The 26,638-nt window shown below is 41.7% G+C and overlaps 1 protein-coding gene across 2 annotated transcripts in view; it reads right to left on the reverse strand.

Annotated features, from left to right (window-relative positions):
- Positions 1-9,190: 9,190 nt before the first annotated feature.
- nrip2 (nuclear receptor interacting protein 2) overlaps positions 9,191-26,638 on the reverse strand; it is a 38,712-nt gene continuing 21,264 nt past the window's right edge. The window contains exons 2-6 of one of the 2 annotated variants that reach the window (XM_084573570.1): positions 22,144-22,452; positions 16,470-16,552; positions 15,616-15,722; positions 13,262-13,314; positions 9,191-12,333 (exon numbers count right to left, since the gene is read on the reverse strand). In XM_084573570.1, the coding sequence (XP_084429696.1) occupies positions 12,217-12,333; positions 13,262-13,314; positions 15,616-15,722; positions 16,470-16,552; positions 22,144-22,452 (669 nt within the window). In that variant the 3' untranslated portion in view covers positions 9,191-12,216. Of the gene's footprint in view, positions 12,334-12,762; positions 13,315-15,615; positions 15,723-16,469; positions 16,553-22,143; positions 22,453-26,638 lie in introns of those variants that run through there. The other variant, XM_084573569.1, reaches the window with a different exon arrangement.

Consider the following 26,638-nt stretch of genomic DNA (forward strand, 5'->3'; position numbering starts at 1 on the left):
TGCCTCCCAATTAACACAATGTTGAATTTAAAATCAGTCCAAATACTTTCTGACCACTTGTCTAATCTGCTGCAGCTCTTTACTCGAATGAGAAGAAAGCGAAAGTGCTTTCTTTCAAAGAAATAAACGCAGCTATTACATTTGATTGCACGGGAAAGGGTGAACCCGACCAAGGCGGCTATAGCGATGGAGTCCCCCCCCACCCACTCACCCACAGAGAGACGCTGCATCCATTTACACAGCTCACGTGCCTTGAATGCAACCCTGGTGAATCACAAATGTCATGAATCAGTTTGTGGCTCATCTTCAGAACGTGTAGCTCTGCAGGAAGAAGTGAAGGAAATGACGAGAACGGATGAGAATGCAATAAAAATCCACTCGGCGGTGCATTTATGGTCACATGTAATTTTTTTTCTTTCTAGTGCTACTTTATATACTGATCCGGCATAACATTACGACCACCTTCTGCCTTCAAAACAGTTGTGACTCATCAGAGAATGGACATGGGCCTTCTGAGGGTGTCCTGTGGTGTCTGGCAACTGAATGTTGATAGTGTGGGGGGGGGGGGGGGGGGGCTTTGAGGGGAGGGGCCTCTGTGGATCATCCCACAGATACTTGATCAGTTTGGGATCTAGTGAATTTGGAGGCCAGGTCAACACCTTGTGCTGTTCTTCATGTTTTTTTTTTTAATTGTTCCTAAAGTGTTTTTGCTGCCATCAAGGAGTGTCATTGCTATGGGGTGGGGGTGTCTGGTCTGGTCTAGGTGGGTGCTACATGTCTAAGTAACATCCACAAGAATGAATGTCAGGTCCAAAAGTTTCCCAGCAGAACACTGAATTGTCACAAGATGGTCAAAGTTATTTACTTCACTAGTCAGTGGTTTTAATGTTGTGGCTGATTGATCTGGCACCTTCAATAACCAGATTTTTTCTTCTGGAATATAATGCATTATTAAAGATTAAACCATGATTCTTTCTCCAAACCCTCAAGAAGGACATACAGGACCATTTTTAAAGTTTGAATTGAAACAGTGTTTTGATCTTGCGCCACTATGGTCAAGGTTTGGTAAAATGAGGTTAGTAAAACATCTTCACACTGACTGCTTAGTAAAGGTTTCACTTCAGTTTGTCCTTCTGTGCTCTCCACCGAGAATAGGGTCAGAGGATTTAAATGGAAGGTGTCGTCACTTCAGTGTAGACATGTTGAGCATTTAGCAGAACTCAGTTTATCATTCTCTCTTACCTTGTGAATCCACTACTAACCGTTCACATTCATGGTATACTATTTCTGATAGCAGAGGATTTCTTTTTTTTATTGTTTTTAAAGTAAGCAATCAGATCGAGGAACAGGAGACTTTTGTTTTTTCTTCAAATGCTGACTGGCAGACATGGGACCACTTAAAACTGACTTTTGGACTCAACAGGTCAGCGGTCAGAGGTGCTGTCTGCTGCTAAAATGAGTAACTGTGGTTTGTACCAGATGAGCGCCCACAGCCTAGATTAGAAACCACTGTGTTTATCTATGTAAACCATATGAAACTAGCTCTGCCACAACTGGTTTACACCACTAATAATGATCTAAAACCTCTGCTTTAGATTCGCTTGGCGTTGATTTGTAGCCGCACGTTGGTCGCTAGTAGACGTTCCAGGCTCTGGTTGCGTGAAACGAACATCTCACCGTAAACTCCATTTGTGGATTTGGTTGTGGACGGCGTTTTCTTGCAGTAAACAAACTCCTACATGTGCATCATGTGTCAATCAACTACATCAGTCACTCTGTCACATCTATCTCTGCGGCACCCAGACAAGATTAACTCTATCTCAGGTTTTTGGCCACTTCCTGTTTGCAAGATGTCTTCACTTCCCCCCATGTGGCTGCTGCTCCTGATTGTTAGCCCCGCCCTGATGTATCTCACCTGTACCTCATTGTTTTTAGTATTTAGCCTCTGTGTTCCCTCCCCACTTTGCCAGTTTGTCTCTGTGCTTTGTGTCAGAAACCTACCAGCCTGTTTAAAGCGTACTTAGTTATTTTGATCTGTCCCTTGTGATTTTTGGATGTTTTCTTTGCCTGTTTTGTCCGGTAAAGACTTTCAATCCACCATCTGTGCCTTGAGTTGTGCGCTTGAGTCCTCCTCTACCAGTTCCTTGTTTGACTCGTCTTGCGTGTACGTCAGGCAATTTTCCAGCTACTTTTACACACCCTATGTACCTTTTTCTTGCGTAATACTAGACTCATCCTCGAGTAAGACCCGACACCTTGTCTCTTAGCTATGCCGCTGTCGGTTTGAGAGTGTGTCTGTGAATGAGGAGCATTTGTAAAGCACTTCATACGACTAAGGTCTGGATAAATTATACGTAAGTGCAGACCAATTACCGTTTTACAATTTTATTTTTACTCAAAGGATAATTCCACGGACATATTTCCCATTAACGTAGCTATCGTGGCTCCAAAGCGGCGTAAGAATCATTCTGAACATTTCCTTTTGAGTGTGAGAGGAAGTAAATGCAGCTCTGGGTCAACCATTTAATAGTAACTAGTCACTTAATGCAACATGTGACAGGTTGTAAATGTCCTTTACAAGAATCTGAGCACTATTCATATCGCCTATTGCCCATGCATAGTCACGGTGGCACAATATGGATGCGGATGTGATTGTTACAGACAGCTGGTCCTCCAGTCAAAGTGGGTGAAGACTTGACACGAGCTCCGTCACAAACTGAGAGGACCGCCACCGCTGATTAACGGCGGCCGATTTCGTCTGTGTCGGGCCTAATTGTGCGGCATTTCATCATCCCCTCACGCTCGCCGGGGGAGATCTGCCGCGTGAACAGCACAACAGGAGCCGTTTTAATAGCCAGCGGTTTTATCTCAGCAGATGCAGGGAGGGTTTCAATCCGACAGGCTGCTTGATTACACACAGGGATTTTATGAAATAGATTGTTTGACTGCAGTGTTTTGATCAGAGGAACCAGCGCCCGGATAATGCTTCTTTTGAAATCAGTGACACTTTGGGACTGATCATGACAGAAGGTGGTTCATTAAGGACTGAATAGAAAAGAAAGGAAATTATTTCAAAGTGCAAAATCAAAGGACACGGGTTGTTCTTATTCTAGAAATAAGAGCTGTAAAAATCTTGGACGAAATGCCACACTTTCGTCCAAGATTTTGAAATGCTAATGCTAGCATGTTAGCATATTATGCCTTTAAGGATTTTCTTACAAATCAGTTTTGTTTCCTGGTGTTTAACAATGGTCACAGCCTCATGATCGTGCTACAGAGCAGGATTCAGGCCTAATGCTACACATTTTGGTAGTAGTGGCTAAGCTAATGGGGTTAAGCTAATGGGGCGACACAGTGGAGTGGTGGTTAGCACTGATGCTTCACAGCAAGAAGGTTCTGGGTTCTAATCCATCGGCCGACTGGTTCCTTTCTGTGTGGAGTTTGCATGTTCTCCCTGTGTCTGCGTGGGTTCTCTCCAGGTTCTCCAGCTTCCTCCCACCATCCAAAGACATGCTGGTTAGGTTCATTGGTGATTCTAAATGGATCGTAGGTGTGAGTGTGAATGGTTGTCTGTCTCTCTGTGTTAGCCCTCTGATAGACTGGAGACCTGTCCAGGGTGTACCCCGCCTCTCGCCCAATGACAGCTGGGATAGGCTCCAGCCCCCGGGGCTACAGAAAATGTATTGTTTTCATAAATAAAACTGAACACTTTTAAGACTATTTAGCAGCCGCATAGTTAGCTTAGAACACGCTAACACATCCCGCTAGGCTAGGTGGCCACATTTACTTGTTTTTGGAACAATAATCCAGCAGAGGTTATTGGAGAAAGTCGCACAGTAATGTAGTTTGCAGTTGGTCCAAGCCATAAATGTAACTCTGCAAAAACGACAGTTTATTTTAGAAATATTACTGAACCATGCAAGACTTGTTGTTATGCAGCCCTGCATCCACAAAATTAGCATTTAATTACCTTGGGACTGAATCAAGCGGGGTTTTTTGTGGTATTTCTGTGACTCTCATAAAAATTTGAATAACCACATGTTAATTTGGAAGTCAGAAATCAGAACTACTGCAGATATGAATGCAGCATTAATTTTGTTGTTGCCACTATTTCCTACAGCCTTTTAGCGATAAGCGTTTCCATACGTATGTGCAGTTTCCTGGAAATTAATTGTAGGCATCGTCTTGTTTGAAACACTCTCCGGAGAATCCCCCACTCACTGCGTGTTGCATAACATGGTGCCTCACCGCAGAGGACCTGGTCTGATCAATATCCCCCCTCACAGCATCCCTACCTCGCTCTGTGGGGTTAAGGCCAGTGGGTCATTTCCACTGTGTTAGTCAAGCCTGCAGGGATGCACGGCGTGCGTTTGAATCCTTTCTCCAGATGGACTGGATGGTACGACGAGGGAGGAGAAGGACAGAAAGACACAGAAAACTATTTCTGGTGACGGGCAAAGTAAATAATTTCTTCAGTGACAGTCTAGCTGGTGTGGGTGTGAGCAGGCTGTGATGGAGGAGTGGGTTGTGTGCTTATATCAAAGGCCTGTGACAAAAGCAGAGTCCTTCTGCCCACACTAACCTTCCACAGCCTCTAATCATGTGAAGTAGAGCAGTGGTCCAAAACCTTATTTCACACTCTGCCTTAAAATCGTATTTTGTCATTTTCTAATCCGTCTGCTTGATAATGTTCTTCTTTTTAAATCGTTTAATTGCTGGAAAACATGGCGTCTCTGACAAAAAATAATATGCACTGTTGAGAAAGGCATTTTCAGATACAGCTTGAAATATATGAATCTATGTGTGGGTCAAAAACCTTTAAGACATCTGTCTGCGATTAAATGAAGTCCCTACTGTTTGACTGCTGCACAAGTTACGATCACAGGTGCACCCGGTCCGGTTATTATTACGGATGCACCGAATATTCGACCACCGAAAACAGAAATTGGGCCATTTTCGGCCAAAAATCTTAGCTGGCCGAATATTCGAAAGACTTTTATCACCGAAACAGGATGTTGTGATGACGCAAGCAACAACCGCAGCCAGCGCAGGCTCACCCGTCAGAGGTGCCCAATACGTCAATTGCGAAGGCAGTGTGGCTAGATCCCATTTTCGGTTTTCGGTTTCGGCCAAGAATTTTCATTTTGGTGCATCCCTAGTTATTATATCTATATCTATATCTTAAATGCAAAACCATCCACCGCCATTAGAATAATCCTGGGCTCTGACCAGATTACTGCAACTAATGGCAAATTACACCCTCCGAGCTAATGGGGAGCTCTCCTTCATGCAATAATAAACACTTTCTGCTCATTATTTTTGCACCAAACAACATCGCGTTTTGAACTCCTCCTTAGTTATCTGCTGCTCCTCTTTAGGCGCATGTATGCTCGGAAATTAGTTTACGTCAGTGGGCGTTTTAACCTTTTGTTGGACTTCAAATTTTCTTTTTTTGCAAAGGATTTGTTAACAATAGGAAACAGACAGAATATCAGCAGCCTTGTCCTTTAAAAACACAACCCTGAAAGGCTTATGTGCTGGAAGCAGGAGACTATAACAGTGTTACAGCCCATTTATATGCTCCTCTTACATCCAGCCTTACTTTCCAGTAATTATCCATAAATACAATCACAGGGTTCGCTAAGCAAATGGGTAGTGTACTTTAAAGTCTGTGCCACCTTAGAGGACTCATCCCTCGCTAGTAGTTAGTGCCTGGGGAGCTCAGCATCTAACACTATGTTATTATCTGTGTGCTTTTAGTCCTCGGGGTGGAGATTTATATCGGTCCCTCTCTGCTGCAGATCAGTGCTCCTCCTCTGCTGCAGCCTCTAGTCCAGCTCTGCCCTCTAACAGATAACCATGCATACAGTATGGGAGGATGAAACACGCTGCCTTATGCAACACCTCTGCTGCAGACAGATTTGAGCGTTTGCCGCTGCTGGAAGGTTAAAGAGTCAACGCACACCTTTCCTTGTTTCTCTTCATTATGAGCAAGTGGTCTGTTTGTGGTTTGGAGACAAAGCGTCTGCTGTGCATTTGTCTGAAGAGGTCGACGCAAAGAGAAAGTCCGACCTTGTTGTGTTTTCTGTGAGAAATGCTTGACTACTGGTACTTTCCGAGCAGAGTCGTTAACAGGATGTGGTGTGCGAAGTGAGTGAGAACAAGCGAGGGGGCGGATTGAGGGGGATCTTCTCTAACAAGGTCTGTTGAAGTGTTGTGTTCCTGTAACGCTGTTTCCCCGTGTTCCCGGGCATACCGGTTCAGGGAGCTGTCACACACACGAAGCGCGACAAACATAAAGCATCGCCTGACAGCTCTGGCAAGTCGAATGCAGTTTGACTTTGTGCGAGGAAACAGCCGTGGCAAACTAGAAATAAAAAATTCCAAACTAATGCAGATGTGTCCCTTAACAAAAACAAAAACATGCAGAGCGCATACACCTCTAGGTTTCCAGTAGAGGTTGTTCAGACTAGTCGACTAGTTGGTTTGTCGACTCTTGTGCCATGACGCTTTAAGCATCAAGTTGACCAGTGGGTCGTTGCAGCAAACTAGCAATACATAAATACCTCACTTAAGATGAAGCCAAGTATACCGTGACATGCAAAGTATTTAAGTTAGGCCTGAAATACAACAAAAGTACCACTGCATCCGCTAACGCTAGCAGATGAACGGTCCAAATCCTCTCACCAAATGTTGAGAAGGAGGCTGCGCATCAACAATTTGTCAAAGTTATTAGACCGTTATCTGCTAAACACGGAGAAGGCTTCAGATAAATATCGCATTTTCTTTGAGCCGGCTTCACAGCTAACAACACGCTGTAGAGTACTATTAAATACTATTGATGGTGCTGAGTTGCCACCTATTTTTATACAGGCTATACACATCTGCAGCACACAGTATGTAGCACATGAGCTGTCTGTTCTGAGGATACGTATTCAGGTCAAGAATATAGATTTCATTACTTTCTACTGTGTTTTTATTTCACCCGTGCTAGCCCTAGCTTCCAGTCTTGTGTGTGCGTCACACAGCACATCAGTAATGTCCAATCCTTTGTGGCTTTTACGTAACTTATCTTTCAACATGATCATAAAAGTGAGGATGACTTGGCACTTGACTAGCGAAAGGTTTGACTCATTTTCTGTTTCTACGTCTGGAAGAGAAAAGAGTCCGTGGTATTAATTAACGAGCAAGGCATGAATAGGGAACTTGAATTAGGACTCGGACAATGATTTCCATCAGATAATACGAGAAATGAGGAAAACATGTCTATTCAAACATCCTGGAACCCAAGATAAAGTCTTCATATTGGTTGTTTTGTCATTCAAAGACTCTAGTTTATTGTAATATAAGAAAGTCACTGACATCCTGACATTCAAAAGTTTCTAAATGCAGTCCTACACTGGGTTAAATATCCAATCTGGTCTTCTTTTTACATATTCCCAGTAACAGTTTTGTGTAATTGTGATTCCCGTGAGATTCATCAGACCACGAGCTCACACGACCACCCATGGTCCAGACTTGAGCAACTACTGGAAGCTATGGGAATGTGTGACTACAGTAACTCCAACAAGTGGCTTTTATTTGTAAATTTCCCTAACAACGACGCGAGGGCTTGCAAGCTTTTGTTGTGTTTGTCCTCTTGGCGGATGTCGGGTGATAAACACATTCATCCACTCACTTGATAAATAGTTTTACGATAGGGCTTAGCGTTCCCAAACAGTTTTCAAGTACGACTTCCAAGATGGCTCTGTGCAACAAACCACCTGGCGCATCAGGTCGTAACAAGATTATCTTTGGGCCACAGCCACAGGAAGGTTGTTGGGGTCGACGATGGGCATGCTAAGAGCAGATCTGGGACACTAGAGGAAAATTTGTGGTCAGGAGAAGTTCAGGCTGGTTTCCAGGCTATAAAAGACTGCGGGTTTGGTCGCATGTTTTGTCTTGGGTATGTGTGGATATTTTCTTCCATTAAACCAGACCACAATTGCTCTCTAACCATAATCGAGGCCTCTGCATGATTTAAAGTTTAATAATGCTGCAATCACTAAAGAGGGATATTGCATTTCCAGATCTGATATTGTGCTGCAAAACACTTAAAACCATAAACATTTTGCTGATGTCATTCATTAACAGCGTTTCCTCATTATATTAAAAGAAAACACAATCTTGCTGGCATTACAGTTCTTGCAAGATGTGTTTGCGAATTAGTTTCCTTGGAGACTGTGATGGAAAAAAACAAAAAAAAAACAAACAAAGTGAATGCAGCTGAAAGTAAAACTATTGACATATTTTATAACTTTGATCTGACTTTCATCTTTTCTGTCGATTTGCTTCAGAGTACACAGGACATCAATTAGCCTTGACCTCTGGGACGGTCACCCTTTAGATTTAATAGGCAGTTTAGGCTTCTGTGTTAATTTGACGCTGTAACTATGGCGACATACCCTAACGCTGCAGTCTGACGTGCATCTCCCTGGAAGCGTAACTACGCGCAGCGGCGACACAGGCCGCAAGAGCTGTGATTGGTCCGCTTGGTAGTAGCGTGTTTCTGCTTTGGTATTTCCAGCTGCTTCTCCATCTCTGCAATTTTAGAACTGATTGTTTTGGATCAATAAAGATAGAACACATGGAGGAAATGTTAACTGAGGATGTTTAGATATACAAACATTTGTAGGACTCGTCTTAGGTTGCGAAAGTTTCAGTCACCATTGTTGAACGTGAAGCAAGAAGTAGAAACAAAAGTTAACCCGACTGGCAAAACTAGCATTTGGGTGGCATTTTTTACAGAGCGAGCCAGACTGATGAGCACACCAGCGTAGACTACGTGTGTTGGTTACGCCGTCTATGTCCCGCAGTACCTTAAATAAGTCTTAAGACATGCTCTGACCAACGCGACTATCTTTTGTTTTGGTCATGGAAAAAAAGAGCAGTACAACAGGATGGGAACCTTCACTGATAAGACAGTCAAAGCCCTACGGCGCTGTGGGAACATCTGCTTTCTCTATTCTAGTATGACACGGTTCCTTATATAGTAGGACGTACCAGAGAAGGGCACATACAGGGGTGTTTCTCAAGTACTGAAGACGGGAATCAATCTTTTCAAGCAGCACAAACAGGCTGAGTTTGCTTGTGTTGTCAAATAGGCCCAGCATTCTCTAATATTAAAATTACGAATACAGACAGAGCTAGCCAGAATACATATTTTTATTAGGCAGAGAAAATACTGTTCAGAAGAAGAGAAACACCAAAAATAAATTTCTGTCACACATCGATTCCTCTCGCACGGCATAGGGAGGTCACTAGTACACCAAAGAGAAACGAACATTGTCAATCTACGCGTGGATGGCCGCCAAGAAGAGGTTAGCTGGATACTGTAGCACAGTTAAAAAGCACGGCACGGCTCAGGTGTTATTAAAGCATGAGTACGACGGCCTTCGGTGAGCGCATCTGAGGCGGTTCCCGATTCTCCACATCATGACAGCGGAGACAAGAGAGGCAGGTGGCACTGTAATGGGGAGTTTTTGTTGTGTTGTCTTTTTTCATTCTCTTGTGACGAGCGAATCGGCAAACATGAGGTGTCAGAGTGAATAACATCAGCCAAAAAGGCGGTAAATGGACAAAAAAATAGAAATAAAACAGTCCTCTGAACGAAGGAGAAGATGAACTTGAAGAGGCGCCCTGGCACTGAATGCAGCCACGGCCGAGTGATTAAAATCTCCTAGAAAAAGAGGGAAGGCAGCTGGGGTCTGCTTTTGGCAGCTTGTTCTGAACGGAGCTCGGTGAAACCGGCTGGGGGGGGGGAGATGGGAACCTACTCCGCTTGTTCCCATGTGAAACGGGAGCCGTTTCAAGGCAGAAAACCCTGCTTTGACTGGTAACATGCACACATAAAACACACGCACACACACCCACACACACACACATCCAGCCCCTTCTGACACACATCAGACTAGTACACAAACATGCAGACTTATACAAAGGCAGATCTTTACAAAGTCATGCAGATGGAATGTTTTGATATTTCTGTAGCTGAGTCTGACTCAAGTGTGTTTGACTGGCTGGCCTGAAGTCTATTTTTATTTGAAGAGATTTATGACAAACTATTGTAATTCAGTCTGGCCCATTGTGACATCCTGGAAAGTATGCTCCTGGAAAACTCAACCACATCGGTCTTTTGATGAGGAAAGAAAAGAGTGAAGGTTCTTACAGAAATACTCCTTTTTTTGAATTCATCCTTGTCTCTTAAGGAGGTAGCCACGTCCTCTCCTACTTACACAAGACTTCAAGGTTTCTCAATATTTGCTTTGAACACACTGGAAAAGGGCATCATAAGTACTGAAACTTTTTAGATGCGTCATGTTGATTCTTAAGGGAACAGTCTTGACATTTTGGGAAACACACTTATTTACATTCTTGATTATCAAATGCGAATGTACTCCGCTCTCATAAATGGAAAATATAAGGCTACAGTGAGCAGATACTGGTTGAAAAAGCTCTTTTGGTGACAAAATACATTTACCAGTACCTCAAAAGCCCAATGATTAACATGTTATAGGGATATTTTAAAGCCAGTGATTCCCAAACAGGGGTAAAAGGGTAGCGTGAGGGTCACAGATACCCTCTGTGAAAACTATTAAACAAGCAGGGTACTCAATAAACTAAACAATCCATTTAATTAGCTTTAAGCTAACCCTGACAGCTGAACAAGTTAGGTTACATTTAAAGGCTTTATAGTGGTATAGTAGTCTACAGCCATTATTTAAAATATATAGATAAAAGTAATGAGCAAAGAGTTGACTAGCTAGGTAAATGTTATTAATAAACAGTTAAGCTAGTTAGCTAAAAGTCAGGATAAAAGGTGGACATAGCTATGGATATATGGAACAAATCAAACGATGAATAAACAGTTGACTAGTTAGCTTAAACGCCACTGATCAGCTCAGTTGACATTGCTAGCTAAACGTCAGAAATGAATAAACAGCTGATGTTGTTAGCTAAATGTTGTGAATAAACGATGGCCGTGGCTAGCTAAATGTTGTGAATAACCTGCAGTGTCTTGAATAAATGGCTGACATTGTTGGCCAGATGTTGTTAATAGCCCATAGGCGTTGAGCTAAATGTTTTGAATAAACAGCTGATGTTGTTAGCTAATCGTCGTTTGCTAATGGTCGTTGGTAGCTTAAAGTTGCTAAAATACGGCTGACATTTCTAGCTAAATTTCACAGATAAACAGTTGACATTGTTAGGTAAAGGTTATGAAAATACATTTAACACTGTCAAAGGTTATGAATGAATAGTTGAGGTTACTAGCTAAACGTGGACAAATAGTGGAAATACAATAGCTAGCTAAACATTGCAGATATGTGGTGGGAACTGGAAGAAATGGATAAATTACTGAAATCATTAAACGTAGACTGATGTATTATTATGATGTATTGCTGGAATAGCTGGAAGGAATAGATATTTGGCCTTAAAATTTTAAATATATGGTTTAATGGTTTAAATGTTCAGCCTTTCCCTGTTCAACTGGAAGTAGTATCTTGAAAACCTGACTAAACTGATTCAATTTGAAATTAATTCAGTTTAAATTAGGGTATTTTATGACAAGACAGGTCATAACCATTGATGAAGGAGAACATAAGCTGGAAATGTTGGGAACCACTGGTTTAATCAATAAATATAATGAGCTATAATGTCATTTAATGGACTGTTTGTGTGCTTGTTGATAATGAGTTTTAGAGATTATGTTGGCGGATACTGTTGTAGTCAATGTTACGTCCCCAAATGTAAAACCATTCCTTTAGCAGAATCTAAACTGACGTGATTTATTTTTCATTTTACAGTCAAATCACAAAATACTTCACTAAAATTCCCTTCGAATGATGGTTTTCCCTTTTAGAGAGCATCAGCGTACCCAAGCAGCTGAACAGAGGAATTGAATTTGAATATACAGAATGACCATAAAGAATGATTAAACTTACAGAGATTGGATTTGGCTCTGCAAACTAATTTAATGTAAGAGATAATCATGACAAATGTCTCAACTCTACGAACACAAAGATGTAAACTCAAGAACGACAGATGCGAACGCTCATCCATGTTCTGGCAGTGAGAAACACTGTGATCGGACAGTCCAGACACAAACGGCACCGTAGCCGCGTTGCTGGAACCGGTTTAGGCTTAGAAGGAGTGGCGGCCGCCGTCGTCGAGTTGGGCTCACAGGTTCTCGTTGGTGTCGTGTTGGCACTGGCTGTCGGTCGTAGGGTTCAGGAAGGGCAGCTCGTCGTCGCAGCCCTGCAGCTTCAGGACCTGACTGCTCAGATCCAAGCAGCACTAGGAAAGGAATCACATGGGACGATGTAATTAGTGTAAAACTAAATAATCAATGCAAGTTCTCAAGACTAATCTGAGGGAATGCAACACTTAAACACATACTTTGTTAAACAGTACAAACAGGTCATAAGTAGATATATCTTTGTTTTAAGGGGAGTTATTATAAGCGACGCCTTTTACATGCATAAAAATATAATTTATAGCTCCTATAAAGCGTTAGTTCAGCATTGCGGCGAAGATACGTAATCAACTGATAATGGTATGATTTTGTAATCAGCTGCTAAACGTAACATTCAAGGTTGTCAGATAATTATTAAGTGTCGCTCCCTCCCCATATGAATAAACGTGATTGCTGAATGCAGGAATATGTTTTTTTATCAGACCTCTCAACGTGCTCGCAGCTAATTAATTAGAGCTTGTGAGAATTTGCAGAGAGGGTAAAGTAGCTTGAAGCTAAAACATTCATCTTAGTCCATGAAGTCCTGAAAGGGCTGATTTACAAAACCAGCTCATCTTCCTTTCACACGCTAGGTTCTTCAGATGGAGATAACTAGACATACTGCACTGTATATACTGCTGAAATATGAAGAGTGCTGCCTTCAAATTTCTTCTATTTCACATTAAAAATTTTCACATCGTATACTGTCCTGAATCTGCTTTTATCTTGGTTTTATCTGCACAGCGGGACATCTGACAGCCGGCTGCATCATTTTAATAACTGCCTTTTCCTACAGATAAAACCACATAAAGTACATCTCTCTCTTTCAGATTGGGTGCCTCCACATTTCTCCTTGAAATGTTCACTTCAATATGATATTTTTTGCTTATTTAAAGCCGCGCGGCCATTTCTGGTTAGCTGGTCCTTTTTAAACACAAAAGCTGCACGATAAGGCTCGCAGAATATTAGCAAAGCAAATGAAGACCTTACTTTAAGTTCCAACAGAGTCTGCAGACCCAGGCACAGCTCAAACGCCTCATCCTCTGAAAATGGAAAAAAGGGAAAGATAAGGAGCGGAGGGAAGGCAAAGGAATAAACAGAATTTTTTTTTACTCCATTTTGAAAAGCCTCTTCGCATTCATTAACGCGCTCATCTTAACATGCATACGTTAGCCTGAATCCAGGTTAAACATGACTAAAGTATTCCTTCTTGTGATAATGCGAGCTGTAAAGCATATGTACTGTGAGGGAGGGTGTGAGCTTAGTGAATTTCATGTAAATAAAATAGGGCTGAGGGTTATTATTCACTGCTGAGGATGAATTAAGGAGGAACTGCTACAGAAATAATAATGTGTGGCCTCTGACTTTTATCTTTAAGAGGACTAAATGTCCTCAAAACAAAGGAAAGATAAGGATAAATAATCTAATATTTGACTTTATAGAAGCTGTTTGACATTTTAGAAACCCTATTTATCTTCCACAGTTATGTAATTCCCGTGACCGTATGCTGATATGAAGCTGCAGCCCACTAGCATAAAAACTGGCCAAGCTAGTTGCTTTTCCACGCTAACCATATCATGTTGTAGCATCATTTTTACAGATGTAGCTGAATTCCACACTTGTAAAAGTCACTGACTGGCCTGACTAACATTTTAGCTAGGTGACCAGAAACACGACGTAAAGCTACATCATTGCTGGATGTTAAAATATACCGCTGTAAGCTAACATGTTAGCCTTGTAAGCTAACAAAGTATTGTCCACTTTTAGCTTCAAAAAGGCGGAATAAAATGATGTATAGCAGCTTTAAAGCAATAGTTACATCAGCTACAGGCTAGTTTAGCTTTGCTTAGCTTAGCGAGGAAACAGCTAGCAGCTATGTCTCTCCAAACTTCAAAAATACTCCTACCAACACCTTTAAATCTTATAAGTGTACTATAATTGTTTGTTTTGTCCTTACATGAATGCTAATTTAAAATCTTTGAACAACCTCCACATTTATCTCGTCTTTATGCTAATCTAAGCTAACCGAGTCAAGGCTGTATACACAAATCCCAAAGACGAAGAAAACAATGTCCTTAAAAGGGAAGTGACCTTTTTCATGACTAAAATAAACACTGGTGTTTGCTTCCAGAGATGGAGAGTGATATAAAGAGACACAGATGATGAACAGAAAGTTTATTCCTCTCGCTACGTTGGACCGGTGCCTGCACCAGCGCCCTCAAAAGAAAGAAAAAAAATGAAAAATTCCCCAACAAACAGTATGTTAAGTACTTGTACTTATCTCTATGAGAAGTTTTGTGCTTGTTATTCATTCTTTGTCTACTCAGCCAAGGTGACAATCACAGCTCATGATAATTACCTTCCCACTTATTCTATTTCTGCACCAGGGGATTTTTTTTTTATAAACCTCTAAATACCTACCAGATGTTATTGGAATAACTCATCTAAAAGCTTGTGCAGAATTACTGTGGAGCGCCGGTAGCAAAGAGTGGAAAAATTACACATTTATCTACGTGTAAATATTCTAAATATAGTGTGATGCATTAGTACGGTTATCCTTTTACTAAATTTCTGTTTGGGTTTGGGTTTTAACCATGCCAGCTGCTCAGGAGATGGAAATAGATTGGTATAAAAACAGATGCATGACAATGAAATTTGGTCCAAAACTGTTGTTGTTTGTCTTTCACTGACTTTGGTGATCCTCTGACATTTCCTCTACCACAAGTTTGACATAATTGTTTTCAAATGAAACATTTCCATAAAAACTATTTTATACATCGGCATAAAATTTATTAGGCATCCAAGTTGCTAATCACTTTAGGGACATTTAACGACATTTAGTCCAGCTTCAGTGACATATCTGAATAATTCCCAAAGGCTCGACACTAGTGAGGTTGTATTTTTTTGGTTTTCTATAAAAGAAGTTGTAATAAATACTAAACAAATGGCTGCTGCTATACTCATGCTCCCTTTAGGATGTAATTCAAGGCTCATTTAGTGTTATCGTGTGGTCAAAGTTCTGATTTATCCAATAATTTGATTCAGACTTAATACTATTCTTAATTCTACTATTACTATTCTACTATACTATTATTATTTACTTCTAATATTATTCTTAATTCTTAATAATATTATTTCTATTCAGCTTCAGCTTTGTGATAGTTACTTAGCAACTACTAATTAGCAAATGTTGTGCTAAAGGTGGGGAAAATTATTGTTTACATTAGCATTTAGCCCAAAGACCAGCTCCTCTAGCATGGCTGCAGACTTAGACATTCAACTAATAGTTTTGCTTCACTCCACACTGCGTTACAACTGATGAATATTGCACAGTGTATTCTCACCTCTGACATATGCCGAACACTGGACCGTCTGTCTGCCCAGCTGCAGCTGCAGATCCGTCACCGAGCTGCTCCCACCACATGGTGAACTGTCCTGACTGGGCGCCAGCCTAACAACACGGAAACACACACACACACACACACATAGTCAACATCTTCAGTAGTTCAAACACAAACTGGGGGAGGTTTAATTTGAAAAGATCAGCAGTTTTATTAAAATGTCAGTCAAATGTTTGAGTAGCTGGGATTTTATTAACTAGGATTATGAAGACGAACGGTGCACCAGCTTATTGCAGCTTTCACTGTTTATCAGTAGTTTATTTTGAAATTAAGTCACCACATTGCGTTCCTACTCTAAAGCTACTGATCTAAAAACTGAGCTTTATTTAGTATTTTAATGTGTTAAGTTTAATTCTGTAACTGCTTGTCCTGTGAAGAGTTGCAGGGGGGCTGGAACCTATCCCAGCTGTCTTAGGGTGAGAGGTGGGGTACACCCTGGACAGGTCTCCAGTCTATCACAGGGCTAACACAGAGAGACAGACAACCACTCACACCTACGGCCAATTTAGAATCACCAATGAACCTAACGAGCATGTCTTTGGACGGTGGGAGGAAGCAGGAGTACCTGGAGAGAACCCTGCAGAGACAGGGAGAACATGCAAACTCCACACAGAAAGGCCCAGTCGGCCCATGGATTAGAACCCAGAACCTTCTTGCTGTGAGGCATCAGTGCTAACCACTACGCCACAAAGCTTCCAAAGATTTAAAGTTGTCAGATAATGCACAACATATATATATATATACATATATATATGTGCTGTTGATGTGTTTGCCGTTCAGAGCCGGGTGTTTCTTACCCCAGCCTCTGGCAGCAGGAGGTGGAGATGTGGTTATGTTGGCTGCCAGTGTTGATGGATGCCTTGACTTCAGTCTCGCAGCACTGTAGGGGAAACAGAGACAGAGAGTGGGGGATTTTAGCATCACAGTGTGATTTTCCACTTCACGTCTGGCGCTGTAAATGACGAGGAAACAACCGGTCACAATGGCACATTAACACGACTCCTGGGAGCCTCTGAAAACAACCAATCACTCCTTTTTTTTTTAACAAATTCATTCGGCTGCCATGTGCTCATGAAAACTGTGAAAAAGTGAAGAATAAAGTTAACTGCTTATTAACTTGTTCCACAGTAAACAAATCTTCTATTACCGCCGCATTTCCAACTCTTTTTGGAGCCAGGTGTTATTTTACCCTTGATTGTGTTGCTCCAGGCGTTTGGTTTTTAACCGATGATTAAACTAATCATAAACCAGCACAGAATTGTTATTTGGTTGTTGGCTGATATATTAGACTCTTATTGCTGACTGTAGGTGCTGATTCTGTAGTTTGTTGAGAGGCCTTTGGTTTTACAGGCTCACTAGAGCATGGCACGTTAAACAAGTGGTCAAACATTGATCAAACAATTCGTCAGTGAAGAGGACAGCAGTGTTTAATTATTATTTCCATCTTAAAAGTGTCACATGTCAACATTTTTTATATCCTTGCAATTGAACCGATGTAGTTACAACATTTTTTATTAGACAGCACTTAGAGCTAGAGCTTTTCAGTGAATTTCTCTTTTATTTATCATTTTGGTTCAGCTGCTCTAAAACCCTGTTGTAACACTGCACCAAACAGACTAGCTAGTTAGCATCTTGAGCAGCTAAAGCTTAAGATATTCTTCACTGGAGCTGGTGGAGACCAAAAGCAGCGCTAAAAGTAGAGTAAATTTTGGAGTTGCTTATGCTAGGCGACCAGAAACACCAACAGGTCACTGTAGGTTAATGTGTTAGCCTTGTTTAGCTTCCAAAGGAATGTTTTGGTTCCAAAGTGAGCAAAACTCAGTTATTGTGGGTTCAATGCAGTTCAACACTTAGAGGCAGGAAACAGCTAGCCTAGCTTGGCTTAGCATAGTTGAAGGCGCTAGTGAAAAAGCTAGCCAGCTAGTTCTGTCCAAACTTACAAAAATATCCTAACAACACCCTTAAAGGGGAATTACTGTTTTTTACAACCTGGACCTTATTTCTGGCATAAAATACGATCGTTTATTCACCCATATAACTTTGGTGTCATTTGAAGTCATTCGAACGATATTTAGATCCACATATATCCATGTAGTGGGAGTGAATGGGGCACCGAAACGCAGCCTCTAAATAACGCATTATCTGCCGCGAAACTCCGGACTCAATGGAGAATAGCACTAGGGTATCATAACAAAATATTGGTGAAATGAATGGGTTTTGCGCCAGATTTAGAGGCTGCGTTTCGGTGCCCCATTCACTCCCATTATAAATATTGTCCGAACGACTCCAAATGACACCTAAGTTATATGAGTGAGTAAACGATCGTATTTTATGCCAGAAATAAGGTCCTGGTTGTAAAAAAAACGGTAATTCCCCTTAAAAGCTCAGTAATTAATTTTTGATCATGGTTTGTTTTATCCTTGCATGAATGTTGATTTAAAATCTGCCATTTCCACTTTATGCTAACCGAAGCTAACCAACTCTCGACTGCAGTTTTGTATTTACACAAAGTACAGACATGAACTCCAGGGGAGAACAAAAAATAAGAAAATCAAGGTATTTCCAAGGCATATATTCTTGACATCTTTCAATGGGTTCTCAGATTTTTCAAGCTTGAATTAAACAGTAGTGATACTAGCAGGCGGCTCGCCCTAATTTCCCCTGACATTTGTCTTCATCTCGCAGTCGCCCCGCTGCCTGCAGGGCACCTCACGTCACAAAGACATGTTTCATCTATAGAGCTGCAGATTGTTACGGTTTACGGGAACTGTTGTCTCTGAAGGCTCTTCCCTGTAAATCGATGTCGGATGTTCATGAGGGGTACATGTGGAAAACAAAATAGCAGAATGGAGAATGTATGCAGAACATATGGCAGCTCTGCGTGCATGTGAGATGAGCAGTATGTTGGCTACCACCCCCACACTGTTCACCGAATATCAGACCGTGCATAAATTTGATGTTTCTCTGCAATAAAATAAAAAAATAATCCCAGTTGTATGGGTTTATTTTTAACTTTCAGATATCCTACAGCTCTATCAATAGGTTAGAGGAATGATAGAGCCTAGACCTGCAAGGACTGAAACGTAATCTGCAGAAATTTCTTTTAATTATTCATAGATTTTATAAAAGAACAGTGGCACTGGTTTGATCCTTTGAAGGTGAATATTTCCAGGTTTTCTCGTTATTATGATCTAGGTTGTGGATTGTTAGTCGAAGGAAACATTTTTATAGCTACAAATTAATAGATAGACGTCCATATCAGTAAGAACGCTCATTGAAAAATTTCTACACTCATTTTTCTTAGAATTTTAAGCGGTATGCTGCATTTTTAAGTCATTTTCTAACATCTACTGTGTTTTTTATTGCGCGGATCATGGCTGTATATCCCTCTCACCCCACCATCTCCTTCACCAATGAATACCTTATCCTCTTGACCCTTGGATATTTCCCCCCGCCTTGGAAATAAACACGTTTCGGTTTCCATGCACCTTGTTTTGATCCCTCTCACTCCGCACAGACCGAGCCGGCTGATCGCGCCTCTTTTGTCCTCGCAGGCCCACCGGCTTATCAGCAGACCCACAAACCTGCTCTTTTGTCTCAGTCTCGGTGGCGCAAAAAAAAAAAAATCCCTTCTCTATCCCTGAAGTTTAAAAATAGCGTTTGAACAAGTGACTGAGGAACGCTTTGGCTTTAATAAGTCGATGATGGAAACCCGAGAGCACACTGAGCAATAGAGGAAAACGCTGAATCCACAGGAAAAAGCAGACTACCAGATTAATTTTAATTGCACTCACAAATACAGAATTGTGCATACTGTATTTTTTTAACACCACAGGGAATAGACAATGTTTGATCTGTTTCTTTCAGAGGATAAAAAAATAACTTCGTCCTCAGTGTTAGTTATTGTTATAGTTCTCTAATCTGAGTCCAAAAAGCGGTTATAAAATAATTACGTCTTATTTTTGCCACATGTGCATTTCTTGATTGGATTTGACTTATGAATGAGGCTGCTCATATTGCCATAAAAGGACGTAAAATCCATGAACGTGCAAGTTATACGTGTTAAGGCACAGAGGAATACCACATATCGAGCTTTGAAGACACAATAGTGACAGGGTTGATGCTAAACCTCGTCAGTGATGAAAGAACGCATGGGAAGAAAACAACACCTGGTAGTTAAAAAGCTGCAGACGCACCGGTCGGCGTCTCGTGATTACTGATAGACGGTTTGAATCTGGCCAGCTGGGCCTTTATGTATGTAAGTTTGCGTGTTCTCCCTTGACGTGAGAGGGTTTTTCTCCAGGTGCTCCGGCGATGTTAGACTAATCGGTTCTAAATTGGCCGTAGGCGTGTAGATGACAAGTTGTTCTTCCTGTGTTAGCCCTGTGATGGACTGGTGATCTCTCCAGACCCAACTGAAGCTCCAACCATCCACAACCTTCCACAGGATGAGCATTTTGCAAATAATGCATGAATGGAATTAAACATTTAATCTGTAAAACCCACCAAAACAATAAATTTGCAGTGGTACAACAGAAACTCTGCAATTTTGTGACTAAAAGAGGCTAAACAGCAATATAATACTGTATCAGAGTATATTCAGAATCTTCTCTGCAACACCCGTTATTCTTCTGTCAGCAGATTCCTTATATTGGACAGCATATAATCATTTCCAGCCACCAAATATCACAAATCTGCTGAGGAGGGACTGAATTAGTAGTAGTGAGTGTTTTGTGTGACCTTTCTGCATACATTAGTCTTTGGACTTTTGAAGGGGGACCACAGGGAGCGTCTCCACGTGAATCCAGACTACCATTAATGCCTAATGTGCTTCCGAAAAGACAGTTAATAAAAGCCATGAATACAGAGTGCAACGTGATGCTGCTTCTGCTGTGGTGCTCAGAGCTAGCTGATTGAACGGGGGCTTTAAAAATAAAGTGGTCTTACGCGGGGACAGATGGCATTTCAGGGACATTTTCCTGATTAAAAATACATATTTGTAGTTTTATTCAGGTAAAATCTGACAAGTTCATCACTTTATTGTTTGAGATTTGTGCGAAATTCGGTTAAATACATGTTTTTGTGAGGCCAGTTCATCTCTGAGCTCAAACAAACACTTGTGCCAGCTATAAGGAGATCTTCTCAAGGCGTTCTGGAGATATCACACTAATCAGAATGAGCCGAACGGACAGACGACCCAAAAACAAAATGCCTCCGTCCACAAATCTGACTGCTGCTCCAGTTTAGACGGTCCGTGGCGTCGTCATGCTTCGAAAGAACAATGAGTTCTTGCTGCCGCTCATGCTGGATAAAACATTACTGCACCAGCAATGCTTAATATTTTAACTCGCAATCAGCCGCAGAGCAACAGTTATGTAATTACAGGGTTCTGCAGCAGTGAGCATAAGAGCACGAGCATAAAATATAAGCTCTCTAACCTGCATAAGATCTGAGCTTCGTGTCTGTAAAGACTCTAAATCGATCAGATTATTTGCCTCGACCAGACCGAACATTATCCACAAGTATTTTGTGAGAGAAAGTTGGTCTGGAGTCTCTCCGTTGGGAACTGATTATGTCTTCTGGAGAGAAATACAAATGCTCTTTTAGGGTCCTGCGGGACATAGACGACGTAACCTGCGTACGTAGTCTACGCCGGTGTGAGTCATTTATACTTGTGCGCTTATCAGTCTGGCTCGCTCTGTAAAAACTCCACCCAAACGCTAGTCGGCACTGTGTTTTGTTTGCCAGTCGGGTTAATTTTTGTTTCTACTTCCTGCTTCACTTTCAACAATGGCGACCGAACCTGACGAGCCCTACGAATGTTTGTATCTCTGAACCTCCTCAGTTAACCTTTCCTCCATGTGTTCCATCTTTAATGATCCAAAACAATCAATTAGAAAATTGCGGAGCTGGAGAAGCAGCCGGAAATACTAAAGCAGGAAACACGCTACTACCAAGTGGACCAATCACAGCTCTTCTGGGGAGGTGCACATCAGTCTGCAGCGATGTCGCCATAGCTACAGCGTCAAATTGAAGCAGAAGCCTATTAAACCACCTATTATGTTCAGAAGGGTTATTGGGGCCGATGTTCGGGACAAAACGAGCCTTCGACTGGATCAGTCAGTTTATTCTTTTATACTGAAGCCCACACAGTTTCTCAGTTTCAAGCCCATTCCTAATGCAGCCCGCAGTGAATCCATTGTGGGCCCATGTGGACGTGTTAACAAGGGTGGACCTACAGTCACCGTGACTCAGTTATCTGTTGTTCGGGATCCTGTCAAACAGCTCCTGCCACGCTTTTGATGTGTTGTAAAGGGAAAGTAAATGAAGAGCCGGCGTTAACACGATGAGTCACAGGAGCAGAGTGGAGCTGCCTTTGTATCTTTTCTCGTTTTCAGTTTGAATGCTGTAGTAGAAAGTGGCAAAGCATTGAATGTGGGTGAAGGTAGACGCAAGTGTGTTTTTTTGTACCTTGCACTGAATGACCAGAGCCGTGAGGAGGGTCGATCCGTCGGGCTTCTCGGCCGCCGTCTGCCTGGCTCCGGCCTCGCTGCTGTCGTCCTCCTCGTCTGACCGTAGGCTCCTCTCGCTTTCCTCCAGGGACTCCCTCTCCTCTGTGGAGTCGTCGGCCGTGCTCTCGCTCCTCTCCTCGGCGTCGGCGGGGCCGTCCTTGGTGTCGGCCAGCGGGGAGCGAACCCTGGCGTTGGGGTCCCGGGCCTCGCCTCTCAGCCGGGTGATGTTTCCCTCCAGCAGGCGACGCTGGACGATGCTGTGAGGTTGCTGTAAGGAAGAGACGCAAAGTCCAGTTAGAGTCTTATAAATCTCTTGGTTGTATGACCTCTCAGATTACTTGTGACACCATGACCTAACATACACTGCCTGTCACCACCTGGATTTAACTAGGCAAACAGGTAGGAGCCTCCTATTGGATAATTACTGCATGGGTGACTATCTTTCAGCTGACAACAAGTTATTTAACCCCAACTAATGCAATGAGTAGCTTCTCATTTCTTAAACAACCATGTCTAAAGACACATCCTGTGGTCGTGGAAAAGATGTTAGTCTGTTTGAGAAGGGTCAAATCATTGGCATGCATCAAGCAGAGAAAACATCTAAGGAGATTGTAGAAACTAAAACTAAAACTGGGTTAAGAACTGTCCAACGCATTATTAAAAACTGGAAGGATAATGGAGAACCATCGTCTTCCAGGAAGAAATATGGTCGGAAAAAAATCCTGATTGATCGTGATTGGTGATCACTTAAACATTTGGTGAAATCAAATGGAAGAAAAACAACAGTAGAACTCAGGGTTATGTTTAACAGTTAAAGTAAGAACATTTCCACATGTACAATGTGAAGGGAACTCAAGGGATTGGAACCGAACAGCTGTGTAGCCTTAAGAAAACCACTAATCGGTGAGGCTAACTGGAAAAAAGGGCTTCAATTTGCTAGTGAGCATAAAGATTGGACTCTGGAGCAATGGAAGAAGGTCATGTGGTCTGATGAGTCCAGATTTACCCTGTTCCAGAGTGATGGGGGCATCAGGGTAAGAAGAGAGGCAGATGAAGTGATGCACCCATCATGCCTAGCGTCTACTGTACAAGCCTGTGGGGGCAGTGCTATGATCTGGGGTTGCTGCAGTTGCTCAGGTCTAGGTTCAGCAACATTATGTTGCCCAAAGAATGAGGTCAGCTGACTACCTGAATATACTGAATGACCAGGTTATTCCATCAATGGATCATATTCCAAGATGACAATGCCAGGATTCATGGGGCTCAGATTGTGAAAGAGTGGTTCAGGGAGCATGAGACATCATTTTCACACATGGATTGGCCACCACAGAGTCCAGACTTTAACCCCATTGAGAATCTCTGGGATGTGCTGGAGAAGGCTTTGTGCAGTGGTCAGACTCTCCCATCATCAATACAAGATCTTGGTGAAAAATGAATGAAACACTGGATGGAAATAAATCTGGTGACATTGCAGAATGTGTGCTGTAATCAAAGCTAAAGGCGGTCCAGTTAAATATTAAAGTATGTGAAAGTATGTGGGGTTTTTTTGGCCAGGCAGTGTATATTGCTGCATGTTTGGGCAGATTTGCATAACAAAAGGTTAAGTTATTACCCTATAGAGAACCAGCAGAAGCAATCTACTGGTGTACTTTAAGAGCTTAACCACACAGTGAGTTTTAATTTTAACGGTAAACACTGACTTTATTAAATCTTCCTTCAAGTTGAGCCCTGGAGCAGTTTTTTTAAGCTGGGCCAATGAGATATTCTATTTGCTCCCACTCTCTGCTGAATGAACCAGATTCATACTGTCTACATTCAGCATGAGGCAGTTAATAACGTGTGGCAAAAACAAAACAGGCCAGCTTCCTTCTCAGACGAGGCCACCGGAGGAAGCAGAAAAGTGTTGCTGCCGATGTGTGAGGACGCACACGAGGTGTTGCTTAGTTCAGAAACTCAAATTAGATTTCTCCTCGTGCCTCCAAGATCCTGCCGGTGAGCCAAGAAGGAGATCATTGGTGCATGTGAAATAGTCCACTCAATTCATATTCTCTAATGAATAACTGCTTTGTTTGTTTTCTCCAAATACTCGGCGGGATGATGATGATGTTAGATTGCAGTCGTGCGCCTTTGTTGTTAAAATAGTTCAGACAACAACGAGATAGCAACCTGCAGAGGTAATTCCTCCCAATTAGAAACAGAGGATGCAAATGCAGTGTTACGCTTTGGCAGATCAGCACAGGATGTTCTGACACGTACAGAAAGGTACAAGTGGAGTTAGGGAATAAATAACAATGACTTTTTTTTATCATCTTTATTGGCCTAGTGTGCACACAAACAAGGAATCCATTCTCTGCTTTAGAGTAGTGAGCACTCTCAGAGCGGCGGGCAGTCACGCAATCTGCACCTGGGCTAGAGGTCGGCTTCCTTGCTGAGGGTGCACTTTAGCCATGGGTCGTGGCACCTAACCCCTAAACTGATCTCCAGGCAATGGTGCACGAGTTGAAAGTATATCATCGTTATTAAAACTTCTCTCTGGATGAGTCACAGAAACTGATTTTTAACCCAAAAAGTTAAACACTGAAGTAAGTAGAGGTCATTTAAATGTGGACGCGGATGCTAGCTTAGCAACGTGGCTGTGGGCTTTCAGAGCCTCCTTCTGTCTCCATCTTTCTCCTCCGTCTCCTTCCACCCACACAAAATAGGACATGTAGATATACACCAATCAGGCGTAACATTATAACCAACTTCCTAATATTGTCTAGGTCTCCCTTGTGCCTTCAAAACAGTTGGGACTCATCAGAGAATGGACATGGGCCTTTTGAGGGTGTCCTGTGGTGTCTGGCAACACAATGTTGTTAATGGGGGGGCCTTTGAGGGCAGGGGGCTCTGTGGATCATCCCACAGATACTTGATCAGTTTGGGATCTAGTGAATTTGGAGGCCAGGTCAACACCTTGTGCTGTTCTTCATGTTTTTTTTAGTTGTTCCTAAAGCGTTTTTGTGTGTGCGGGTCATTGCTATGGGGTGGGGGTGCCTGGTCTGGTCTAGGTGGGTGCTACATGTCTAAGTAACATCCACACCAATGAATGCCAGGTCCAAAAGTTTCCCAGCAGAACACTGAATTGTCACAAGATGGTCGATGTTATTCACTTCTCCTGCCAGTGGTTTTAATGTTGTGGCTGATCTGTGTAAATTGCTAACTTTAGCTAACCAAATTAGCTGCAAAGAAGGGCTCATTATCATATCTAAAAGCCAACTCAAGAGGCACATTAAAGCTTTCAGGTCATCGCAGTGAACAGAGCTGGTGACCATAATTTTTTGCTAATACTCTCTTACTGTGAATAGACAAAAGCAGGAAGCCCTAAAACTTAAATAAAACTAAAATATCCTGACAACATTTTATCCTACAGAGGCCTGCTTGCTGTATACGTTATAGTTTTACTGTAAACATTCAATACTCGTGTATTTGATTAATGCCAGAGTCCATATTCCCAGTGGCTGCCTGTTCTTTCTGGCCTCGTATAAAAAGTAAATCCTATTTAGGCTCCCTGCTCCTCCATAATCACATTGTTGTTCTGCATGTTCAGAGTCTGGGTGCAGACTTTCAAACAGCTCGCTTTGAAAGGAGCAGGTCACCCAACACCAGCACCACCTGCATTAATAAAACACAAAGCGTTTGGTTTCCTTTCATGGTTTTCTGAGCACTGGCATTAGCAGGATTTTAAGACATGTTTAAAACATGCGTCATGAAATAAATAAAAACATCATAATTGTCCATTTACACTGAGTGGAAGGAGAGAGGATATATTAAGCGGAAATAGCGGCGTTGTTTGTCTTAATTGAATTTAATTGAATTTTTACAAGCCTGGAAAACAGGTTTGGTTTATAACTCGGTAATTAAATAATATTAAATATGTAAATGAAGAATAATGTGTCTATTTGAACAGAGCAGGATAGAGAAATTAAAGCTGTGATGGGAAAATGCCTCAGACAAACTATAAAGACTAAATCATCAATAAAATATCTAATTAGACATCTGCTTTTCAAACATATTATTCTCATTATCATCAGTCTACGAACATATTAAATCAGAGAAACTGTCTTGTCTTGAAGAAAAAGGATCAATTTCACAAATCAATTAGCCGAAACTGACCCGTCCTGATCGGTTCATTTATTTACTTTTATTTAAACTGAATATGTGTATATTAAAAAAAAATAATGAATAAAATACGCAATTTTTAAAAGACAAAACTGATTAGACACAAAAGAATGAATTAAAGGGGAACTACTGTTTTTTTACAACCTGGACCTTATTTCTGGCATAAAACACGATAATTTCAGGAACAGCACTAGCATACGATAACAAAATATTGGTGAAATGAACAAGTTTCTTGGCAGATGATGTGTTATTTAGAAGCTGCGTTTCGGTGCCCCATTCACTCCCACTATATGGAT

Source organism: Chelon labrosus, assembly GCF_963514085.1.
Source record: "Chelon labrosus genome assembly, chromosome: 23".
Lineage (NCBI taxonomy): Eukaryota > Metazoa > Chordata > Actinopteri > Mugiliformes > Mugilidae > Chelon > Chelon labrosus.